At 37.0% G+C, this 12,283-nt stretch overlaps 1 protein-coding gene across 3 annotated transcripts in view; it reads left to right on the forward strand.

Annotated features, from left to right (window-relative positions):
• Positions 1–12,283, forward strand: part of HPSE2 (heparanase 2 (inactive)) — a 693,143-nt gene that overhangs the window by 548,508 nt on the left and 132,352 nt on the right. For all 3 annotated transcript variants that reach the window (XM_043980493.1, XM_043980494.1, XM_043980495.1), the window contains one exon: positions 10,095–10,209. In XM_043980493.1, the coding sequence (XP_043836428.1) occupies positions 10,095–10,209 (115 nt within the window). The remainder of the gene's footprint in view (positions 1–10,094; positions 10,210–12,283) is intronic.

A 12,283-nucleotide genomic window follows, 5' to 3' on the forward strand; every position in this document is an offset into this window, starting at 1 on the left:
TCAAAGTTGAAATGTTTTGTGAGCTTAGCGTATGAGTGACTGAAGGCCATGAACAAATAATTCTCAAAAGGACTACAAACTTAACCATATGAATGATTGCTCTATATCACTAATAATAAGAGAAATGCATATCAAAACCACTCTGAAATTTTACCTCATATCCAGCAAATTAGCAAAGATAACAAGAAATAGGAAAAGTCAGTGTTAGAAGGAATACATAAAATAGTAACAATAATGGACTGTTGCATTGTGAATTATGAATTAGTACAACAGTTCTGGAAAGCAATTTGGAATTTTGCTAAGAAAGTGCCTAGAATGTCCATATCCTTTGTCTCAAAGATGCCATCGCTAAAGGCATATGCCCCAACGAGGTCCAATACAGAAAGAAAGGTCCTCTATGCACTAAAATATCCATAGTAGCACTTCAACAACCAGAAACAAATCTGTGTCTTTTGATTAGAAAATAACTTAACAAATTGCAGTATGTGAATATGATGAATTATTTCTGTAGTATAAGAAAAGCTGAATGTAAAGAATTCAGAGAAAAGTAGAAATAATTATATGAACTGCCGTTGGGTAAAGTAAATAAAACAAGAAAAAATATACACAATGACTACAGTGACATAAAGTTAAAGAACCAAAACAAAATGAAATTGGAGCTTCTGTCATTTTAATGACCCAGTTTGGCTTTGGAGAAGAGTTGAAAAAATGTACTTGCCACTCTTCATTGCAATTAGGTTAGTACTGTTATTTGCAGTGGTTGTGTTGGCTAGTTTTGCTGAACTGTTTTATTTTTTATTTAAAGAAATGGCTCTCTAAGTAAAGAAGAAGGAAGTGACATATTTAGAAATCAATGTGATATAAAATCAAAATGTGTTAAATAAAAATAAGATTGTTTTTAAATTGCCAGGAATGTGAACAAGGTGAGGCTAGTGATGAATGCTAAAGAAGGAGGTTGCTATGTTGGAGGCAAGAAGAATAAAAAGAAGATATGGAGCCACTGGTTGGGCTTAATGGGATCACTTGTTGGAATTCATGATAATGAACAACACAGAGAAGACAAAATCTAAGTCACATCTTGATGCCAAGGAGTATGATCTTTCAACTTTGAAGGCTAAAAAAATGGTAAACAGGAAATTAAAGCTTAGGCTAAGATAGAAGATGCTAGGAGAACATCTGGATGCCCTCAGTAAGTTCAAGAAAGTCTTCAGTCAACTACATCTTAGGGTCTTTTCAAAAAATGATAGAATTTATTGCTTAGTAGCTATCAGTGATTTTTGAAAGATTATAAAGAGAGACATTCCATAAGAGAGAAGGATACATTTCCTCTTCCCCTCCCCCCCACAAAAAAAGAAAGAGCTCATTTCTCACAATATGGTTTGAAAGTCCAATAGAACCTTATTTCTATGCCTTATGGTGGCACAAGGGTAATTCTGGGTTCTCCAAGGCTATGTCCACCAGTATAGGATCTAGAATGTTCCCCCATGTTTCAGAGCTTTAGAGTATAGTTGTAATAGCAGTGTCAAGTGTCTGAGGCCAAATTTCAACTCAGCTGCTCCTGAATCCAAGACTTTATCCACTGTTCCACCTAGCTGCCTGACAGGCTGCTTTCTGAAGACCAGCCTAGCTAGGTATTCAAAATTAGGCTGGTCTCTTGTTGATGAATTCTTTGGGCTTGACAATCCATGTAACCAAAAAAAACCCAAAAACAAAAACTTCGGGATGCTCCAGTTTTTAGCTTCCCAAAAGTCTTAGTGAAATTTTCATCTAATAAAGGTTTAAACTGCATTAAAACTTTAAGGACACCCTGTATAAGGTGGTCTTCACTTTTGTGAGTCTGCTTTCAGCTTCTGCATTGTCAGACAGAGTAGCAGAAAAGGGCCAGAGTTGCTTATAATCACACAGTTGTTAGATGGTCTATAAACATAAGTATAAACAGAGTAGCTGTTGCTACTCTGAGTTTGACATCTTTGTCTAGTGACCAACAAGGGGAAATATGACTAAAGGAAGTCAATTTTAACAATCTTGACATTCTCACTATAAATGAAACCAGAAGCCAGGAAGAGTTGCAGCTAAATGAACAGATGGCTCACAGATTCTCCTTTGGAGAGGTCAATAATAGAATTGGTAGAATTGGTTTTATCATGGGGCCATAGACAACAAGAGACATTATTTAATGGGACAGTTGGTTATCTTGTATTTTGTTTCTCATGGTAACTATTTTCCAAAATATCACCTTGAAAATATTATTCATGCACCAAAATCTGTTGCAAAGGGAAAAGAGGTAAAGAAATTTTATAAAGAACTTAATTAAATTAAATTTGGTTAAATTTTAAAGACCTTGATTAAATCAAATTAAGTAAACATTTTTTCGATACTAAGTGAGTTCAATACAGAGATGAGAATAAGGTAGGTTGATGATGGACATGACAAGAAAAAATAACATCACAAAAATATAATGTATTATATTTTAACAGATACGAAATGACTTGTAACTGATGTGGTAGCCATTTGTGAATCAAGTCTGTGTACAGTCATACCATTCATTTGTTAAAGCAGTGAAAAAATTAATACAAAGCTATTATGAATAAAAGAGGTTGATTTATTTAATGAATTTTATGCTAAAAATGTGATGTTGATGAAATTCTAGACATTGATTAACACTTATTAAAATTTCAAAGATAAGTTTAACCAAAGTAAATAAATTACCAAAATGCAACCAAAATGCCTAGAACTTCCTTAGTTAAGAAACACTAGATTTCCTTGCCAAGCAGAGAGAGATGTGGCAGCTAAGATGAATTTTGTTTTAGAATATAAACTTTCTTGTAAAATCTTAAAGAAGAGAAAGGTGAAAGCTTGCAAGCAACATTGCTTCATCAAGCAGTGAGAAGCAATGGAGTGGGAAGAAAGCTTAAAGAAAGTTGGTGAGTGACCCAGAGTCATGCCAAGGGCATTTAAAGATAAAATTAGAAGACAATAAACTGAAAAAACAAGGAAGATTTCTGCTTGGAATTTCATAATTCTTTTTACCATGAAGGCCAGTGGAGCCATCGTGTTTGGACTTAACATAACAGTCCTAGATGTGGACTAATAGAGACAGTGGAAATACAACTGAAGACCACACAAATAGGCAAAGCAGCTGGATTGAATCATGTGCACACAGAACAGTCCTGTGCTCAAGACAACACAATTTTGAGGGTATCAGGGGAGCTGAAAGGGACTTCTGAGATAATCTAGTCTAACACCTTCATTTTACAGATAATTAATCTGAAACTCAGGGAGATTAAGTAATTTGCTTAAGGTCACACAAGTAGTAAGTGCTAGAGTTTGTAATCATTTCTCAAGTGATCTGAAGGGGAAGGTTCAAATGTGTGGAAAAAAATCCCAGACCTTATGACACCCAAAAAGTATACCAAGAAAACTATCTACCCATATGCCTACTTTCCTTTCTATATAAAAGTTTTGTGATAATAATGTCCAAAAACAGTAAAGCTATCTCTGGTGGGAATACTATAATGAAAAATAGAGAAATTCACAAGTGATATTCCATAGGAGAAGATCAAATCTTTAGCATCACAATTGATTGAAAGATATAAAGAATATATGATTTCACCTTGCTTTTGGTTGGTGACTATTAAAAAGCATTAATGATGGGGGCAACTAGGTGGTGCAGAGGATAAAGGACCGGCCCTGGATTCAGGAGGACCTGAGTTCAAATCTGGCCTCAGACTCTTGACACTAGCTGTGTGACCCTGTGCAAGTCACTTAACCTTATTGCCCTGCCCCCCAAAAAATAAAGCATTAGTGATTCATTGGTAGAAAATTCTGTCTTAAAGGCCTGACTCCCACAAGTTGTCCTCTATTTATATATTTAAATTACAGAAGATTAAAATTATAGAGAACCTTATTCAATAGTCTTGCAGATATTATTATCAAGTCAGGTATAAAATAGATGCATGTTTACCAACAGTGTTTGTTATCGCTTGCATAAGATCTGGAGTCCAAGTTGAGGATGGATTTCTTTTTTTTTGTTTTGTTTTTGTTTTTGTTTTTTTGGTGAGGCAATTGGGGTTAAGTGACTTGCCCGGGGTCACACAGCTAGTAATTGTTAAGTGTCTGAGGCCGGATTTGAACTCAGGTCCTCCTGAATCCAGGGCCGGTGCTCTATCCACTACGTCACCTAGCCGCCCCTGAGGATGGATTTCTTATAAGTATTAAGAGCCGCCATATACTCTTGTTTTTTGGATGCCATTATGTGCATTGCATCAAGCCCCAGACTATTGCAGACCCACCTAAAGGAGATCCATAATCATTCAAAAGAGTTCAGCCATGAAGGAAAAACTAACTGGATGTCTAAACTATGATATGCAATTGAATGGGACACTTGTAGTAGAATCCATCTATCAGTGCTGATTTATGATGAAACATTATAGCCTCCAAAAAACTGAAGATGATAATCACCCAAAAGGCAGTGAAGTAGGTGCCTGTTGGGTATAAGCAGTCTGCAACACAAAACAAATAAGGAATTACAAAGTGGTGTCAGTGATCTCATCAAAGATATATATGAAAAAGATGAACTAGTCACCCAATGAAAGCAATGAATAACTGATACAGTCTGTATGCCCATTTATATTCTTGGGATGTTAGAAGAACTCAAGGAAGGCCTACAAACATGGGTTGGACCTCTTTCAGTAAGCTAAAAGAAGGACATAAAAGCACTTATTATGAGCTGTGGCAAATATATAGGAGAATAGTGATGAGGGTAGTTCAGGATAGGCAGTTACAAATGTGTTATGATCTGTATTATTGGTAGGAATCCACACACTGATGAAGTCATGGATCTATTTGAGAATTTAAAGGAAATATTATAAGGTATTATTATCAAGATAATTAATAAGCATTTAGAATGAAATCAATAAAAGAATGGTAAATTGAGAACAACTCATGCCAAATTAACAATTTCCCTTTTCTTAGATTTACTAAAATTAAATATAATAAAGATAAATGTAAGATCCTACACTTGGTTTTTTTTTAAGTAATAAACACTTTTATTTATAGTTTTGAGTTCCAATTTTTATCCCTCTTTCCCCTCCCTGAGGCGGTAAGCAATCAGATATGGGTTATACATATACAATTACCATATTAATTATTTTGTACAAGAAAACTTGAATAAAAGAAAAAAATGAAAGAAAGTGAAAAATAACATGCTTCAGTCTGTGACCAGTCAATATCAGTTCTTTCTTTGGAAGTGGATAGTTTCATCAATAGTCCTTTGGGATTGTCTTGGATCATTGTATTGTTGAGAATAGTTAAGTCATTCACAGATCTTCATCAATCAGTATTGCTGTCTCTGTGCACAATGTTCTCTTGGTTCTGCTCACTTCACTATACATCAGTTCATACAAGTCTTTCCGGGCCTTTCTGAAATCACACTTAGATTTTTTAAAATAACTCACATATACAGAATGGGGGAAAGGGTAATTAGACAGTAGAAAGAGTAGTAGGAAAAGATCAGAAAAGTCAGTGAACCATATATTCAGAATAAATCAACAACGTCACACAGCAGTCAAAAAAGCTTATTCATTCTGAGGGAAGACACTGTTGGGGGAGGAAGTGTTTGGTGTCCCTCATTTCCTTTCTTCTATAAGAGTTGAAGAAATTAGAGATCTTTAGCCTCTGAAAGAAAAAAACTTAGGGAGGGGTTAATATTTGAAGGGCTGTCTTGTAGATGTTATCCCCTTGAGGACAGAACTAATAGCAGTAGTTAGGAGTGGTAGAGAAATGAATTTCTGCATGAAGAAAAGTTTCCCAATGATTAAAAAAGAAACTGAAATGGGCTGTCTCAGAAGATAGAAGGCTCACCTTCACTGGAAATCTTTCATCAGAAAATAATTAACCATTTGTTGTGAATAACAGCAAGAAGAATAACAATAATATTTACATAGTGATTTAAGGTTTGCAAAGTTCTTTAGGAATATTATCTCATTTTATCCTCTTAGCAACTCTGGATGGTAGATGTTACTATTAAGTAACTTGTCTAGGTTCACACAGCTAGTAAGTGTCTACAGCAAGATTTGAATTAGAGTCTTCTTGACTCTTAAGTCCAACCCTCTATCATTCTCACCACTTACCTGCTCTGGTACAAGATAGACTGAATGGCTTAGAATCAGAAGATCATATATTTAGAGCTGGAAGGGGCATTAGAAGCTCTCTAATCCTAGCTTCTCATCTTACTAAAGGAAGAATTAAGTCACTTGCTCAAGGTCACACAAGGTAGTAAATAGGAGATCTAGGATTTGAGTCCAGGTCCAGTTTCCAAATTCAGTACATTTTCTACTGAACCATTTTTTCTCTTTGTAAATCTGAATTCTGTGATTTTGTGAATGCTTTCCCCATCACTTACATCTAACTAGTTGCTAAGTCATGTTGACCTCATCTCCATAATATCCTTTGAATCCATCCCACAGATCTCATTACTATTACTATTACTCATTGCTGTTACCATTATTGGCTGTTATTTCTCCCTCAGTCCATCCTCTATATTCCTGCCAAACTACTCTTCCTTTTGTACATGCTTAGTAATGCCACATCTCAGCTCAGATGCCTTCAGTGGCTTGCTATTGCCTGCCGAATAAAGTGCAAACTTCTTATCCCTCTGCTGTATTTCCTTTCCTGTTTTATCTTGTATAATGACCCTCTACATTTATTAAATTCTAGTCACACTAAACAACATATGTGTGTCCTTGCATTTTCCCACCTTCCTGCTTTTAGGTCATGGTCTTTTGTATGCCTAGGTGACCTTCCCCTTTGCTTCTTCTACCCCTTTAAATCCTTCCCATCTTTTAAAGAAGAAAGAACACATCATTCTTGACCTTTCAATAGTCTTTGACACTTTCAGCCATCTTCTCCTTGAAGATCTCTTCTCTCTAGGTTTTCTTGACACTGTTCTCCCTTGTTTCTCCTCCTACCTGTCTGACCATTCCTTCTCAGTCTTCTTTGCAGGATCTTCATCCAGGTCATACCTACTAACCATGAACATCCCCCAAGGCTTTGACATGGACCCTCTTCTCTTTCTGCTATTTTTTGTAATGATCTCATCAGCTCCCATAAATTCAATTATGATATCTATGCAAAAAAAATTTCCATATTTATCCAACCCTGATCTCTCTCTTGATCTCCAGTTTCACATCTGCAACTACCTATTGGACATCTCAAACTGGACATCCCATAGACAGTTTAAATTCACCATGTCTCCCTTTTTCCTAACTTCTCTATTACCATAGAGGACACCACTATATTCCACATACCCAGGCTCTCAACTTAGTAATAATCATCCTTGACTCATTCTTGCCTTCTTACTCTCTTTAATCCCTCATATCCAGTCAGTTACCAAGTCCTGTTGATTCTTCCTTTCTAGCATCTTTTTTTATATAGCCCTTTCTCTTCTTTACCATTGATTGCCACCACCCTGATACAGGTCCTCATCACCTCACTCCTAGACTATTACAGTAGCCTTCAGGTTGACCTCCCTACCTCCCCACTCCAGTCTATCCTCCAATGTGCTTTCAAATTGATGATTATGATTATGATAATAACAATATTAGCTAACACGGATATAGTGCTTACTATGTGCTAGGCACCATACTAAACATTTTACAATTAGTATCTCATTTGATCCCTACAACAACAATGGGATGTGGGTGCTATGATTATCCCCATTTTTTACAGGTGAGGATACTGAGGCACACAGAGGTTAAGTGACTTGCTCAGGGTCAAACAGCTAGTAAATTTCTGGGGCTGGATTTGACTTCAGGTTTCCTGATTGTAGGACCAACACTCTATCCACTTTGCTACCTAGCTGGTTAAACTAAAGCCTAAAGAGGTGACATGCTTGAGATTATATATTAGTAAATAGCAGAACCAGTATGTAAACCCAGGTTTTCTAACTCCATATTCAACGTTTTTTCTACTACACTGTCCAATCAGTAGTTACATGAGACTGGGGGATGGGGGGAAGGGAAACAAATCTCTATGGTACTAAGAGTACTTTAGGGTATACTTACATATATTGATTCCCCTTTGTAGTAGATAAAAATAGGGTTCGTTAATTAAGCTACATTTTTGAACAGCTGTTTGTTTAATGTATGCTATTGTTCTTAGGGCTGTGGGCCATGCAAAGAGGTATCAGGCATGGCCTCTCTTAATGTGTATATACAGGTGTACATATTCCCAAGATACCACAAATGCATTGCGTAGGCACGCAAAAATGTGAATAGCCTTCTGCACACTGTAATCCACACAGGCTTACAGATGTCTTCACATATACAAACACCAAGACACATTGATATTTTTACACCCCTGCACTCCTAGATGCAGTATCTCATAGACACATAAACACTTAGAGCACATGTGTATGTATTCATAGAGAAATCACAGACTCTCTTTGATTTTCACAGCTTCAGTATGAAGAGAACATTGAGCTTAGAGTCAGGAAAACAGAGTTAGGATCCAGATTTCACCACTCAGTGACACTGGGATGGAGGCTAGATTTAGAGTTAATCCATCTATAGAGAGGGGATAACAATTCTTTCTGTGCCAAGACTCAGTAAATGCTAGTTTTAATGAATCCAGCTTGAGCACGTCACTCCTTTGAGCCTCAGCTTTCCTATTTGTGAAACAAAGGTCCATTTCAGTTATGATATTCTGTGATTATAAATACATTTTTAAACATGTTGATTGCTACGAAGAAAAAGAATAACAATAGAGAGGTAGAAAGAAAGTTATAGTTAATCTAGTCCAACCTATTCTTTTTTCATGTGAGGAAATGGGGGCCCTGAGCCATAAAGTGGATTGCTCAGCATTATACCAGTTTTGAGAATAAAAGGATTTGAACTCAGGTCTCCTCACTCCTTATATACAGTGCCCTTTCCATAAGGCCATTCTCAAAATCGTAAATGTGAGATGCTTTGGACATTAAAGCATAATATAAATCATAAGGTGCAATTATTATAAATATAAAATTATTCTATAATCTGATTTGGAACCTGCTTTTCAGGTTCATAGTTTAGGAAAAGCATAAGTTTCTGATTAATCTCTTAAGTTGACTATTCAGTGACTTTCAAAGTTAGTTCTAACCTTGAGTTTTAATATTGTATTAAGAGGGGGCGGCTAGGTGGCGCAGTGGATAAAGCACCGGCCCTGGATTCAGGAGTTCCTGAGTTCAAATCCGGCCTCAGACACTTGACACTTACTAGCTGTGTGACCTTGAGCAAGTCACTTAACCCCCACTGCCCTGCAACAACAACAACAACAACAAAATATTGTATTAAGAATTAGAAGTTATAAGTTGTCCAGTATTTCAAAAGAGTGTGTGATAAGAGCATGTATGTATGTGTGTGCTAGGGTATGTGTGTGTAGGAGCATGAGTTTGTGGGCGTTTGATGAAGAAAAGTGGGGTTCTGGACAGCCTTGCTTGGAAAATGCTTGTGAATGATAACTTACACATGAGGATAAATGTTTGTGACTATTTTACACTGATGAAGTATATGCATGATGAGCTTTATGCACTATGGGGGACCTTTCCTTATTGGGATATATCAGTCTCTATATAACTAGTTGGATCTAGAAATAAGTATGATCATAATAAAAACAATTCCTTTAGTAGTAGCTCCTCGTTTAAGACATGTGAATGATGCAAATTCTCTGAGTTGGGGAGGATCTCTATGGATGGTATATGCACAGTAGATGTGTCCAAGTAGGAGAATTTAGGTAATGGGATGCATAGTTATGATTTGTGTCTTATAAGATAACAAGGTCTTGCCCTAGAAATCTACCTAAAAGTAGGCAGCCTTTGTGGTTTATGACATTAGAGTAACTCCATAGGTTTGAACACCTGATTTGAAGATCTTAAGGAATTACAGACACGAGCTACTTATGTGCTGATAACCTATTTAAGTTGCAAGTAATCTTTGCATACTGTGGGAGAGTGATTGGGTAGACCTTGCTCTGCCAGCCAGCCAGTAATCTTTAGGGTACTTATTCCAATCCTTGCCTATTTTGAAATGCATTGATGTAGCTGTTTTCCTGCTTTTTAGATGGTTGAACACTTTAGGAATGTTGGCCAATCAGGGCATCGATGTTGTGATACGGCACTCATTTTTTGACCACGGCTACAATCACCTTGTGGACCAGAATTTTAACCCATTACCAGTAAGTGCGGGATGAAGATCCCATCACCTATTCCATATCTTTCAATCCCTCTGATCGCACCCTTTGTCTTACTGTATGTAGGCTGTGAAAATTTTATTTTTCTTTTCCTGTTACATTTAGTACCATAAATCAGAGAGAGAGAGAGAGAGATTCTTGTCTTGTGTTCCCTTGACCCATTTCACAGACTTTTGGCTTCATCACAATTTTTTTTTGAATTTTAAATCCACTTCTCCTTGTGGCCTGTTTGAACTCTACTTGAAAATGAATTTTTCCAGATTGGTTTCTTTTAATGCTAATAGGATACATTAGTTAATGTCAAAAGCAACATGTTGAAAGCAGATGGGGGAGTGTTAGCCAAAATCAGAGACATTGTGGATCCCTTTCCTACAGAGGGAGGAAGATAGGTCCAGTTATAGTCAGACATTGACCCATGAGTGGACAGTGAGGACATTTATATGGAACGCAGTCCTGCAGAAGGAAATCCAGTAAGAAGAATACAGTAGTTAGGTACTGTAGTTCAAAATTCATTTGTCCATACATTAATGAAACCCAACTTGTACAAGAACTCTCTAAGCATATGTTGTGACAGCCTTGCCTTAATCTTACCCTGAACCCCATCTTAATCAAATGGCCCCTCTCTCCCAAATGTCATTGCCAAGCAGTCACTCCTTTTCTGGGAGCCATGGCTATAAAAGTGAGTGTGTGAGTGAGTGTGTGTTTGTGTGTCTGTGTGTCTGTGTGCATGCATGCTGGCATTGTTGTCGTTCTTAAATTAAATGTATGACATAGCTAGCTAGCACCCATTAACAAGATCTGTAGTGAATAACTTATTTAGCCGTTGTAGACACTCAAAATTATGCTGCCATCAATGTCATACTTCTCGAAAGTATTCCTCTCTTCACCCTCAGAATGGCAGGGGAATGCAGTAGGAAAGAATGTACATCAGTGTAGAATTGTGACATTTTTACAACTAGAAGTGGTTTAAGATAATAGCAAACTAATAACTTGTGGAGACTGGAAGAGTGAAAATAATGCTGGGCTTGGAATCAGAAGGCCTGGGTTTGATTCCTAGATCTGCCACTTACTATCTACATGATCCTGGGAAGGTCATTTACTCAGTGGCCTCAGTTTCTTCACCTACAAAATAGGGTGTCGCCTAAACCAGAGGTGTCAAACACACAGCCCACAACATTCTTGAATGTGTCCCAAAACAGATTAAAATATAATTGGAGGGGCAGCTAGGTGGCACAGTAGATAAAGTACCGGCCCTGGATTCAGGATGACCTGAGTTCAAATCCGGCCTCAGACACTTGACACTTACTAGCTGTATGACCCTGGGCAAGTCACTTATAACCCCCATTGCCCTGCAAAAAAATAATTAATTAATTTTTTTAAAATTAAAATGTAATTGGAAAAATATTCAACAAAATAAATAAAAATACAGTCAAATACAGGTCATAATACATTTTGAAACTATCAATATGCAGCCCACAGGGATACTTAAGTACGGATTGGTTTTCCCTGTTTCAATTTGATTTGGACACTACTGGCCTAGATGACCTTAAAGCCCCTTCTAACTCTAACTCTGTGACTTGAGGGAACCCAGTGTTATAATGGTTAAAACACTGGACTGGAGTCAGGAAGACCTAAGTTTGAATCCTGCCTCAGATACTTACTAGCTACATGACCCCAAGCAAGTTATCTAACCTCTCTCAGCCTTGGTTTCCTCTTCTGTAAAAGATGGATAATAATGGTACCTACCTCACAGGGTTGTTGTGGGGATCAAATGAAATGTAAAGCATTTTGCAAGTCTTAAGGCACTATGTAAAATGTTCATTATCCTTATCATTATCCTATGTGATAAAGCACTTTGACAAAGGTAAAAAATCATGGAACAAATATAAAGAAATGTGGTTATGATTTTTGTTATAGTGCAGCAGAGCTTCACTAGAACATCCTCTTTGGGGTCCATGCTGTGGGCCACCAAGAATCAGAGGGTACTACTCAGATCTAGGACCAGAAGAGAGAAAAGCTGGAGAAAAATAAAGAAAGAATATTTGTAGACATCTTGGTG

This window comes from Dromiciops gliroides, chromosome 2, assembly GCF_019393635.1.
Source record: "Dromiciops gliroides isolate mDroGli1 chromosome 2, mDroGli1.pri, whole genome shotgun sequence".
NCBI classification, from domain to species: domain Eukaryota; kingdom Metazoa; phylum Chordata; class Mammalia; order Microbiotheria; family Microbiotheriidae; genus Dromiciops; species Dromiciops gliroides.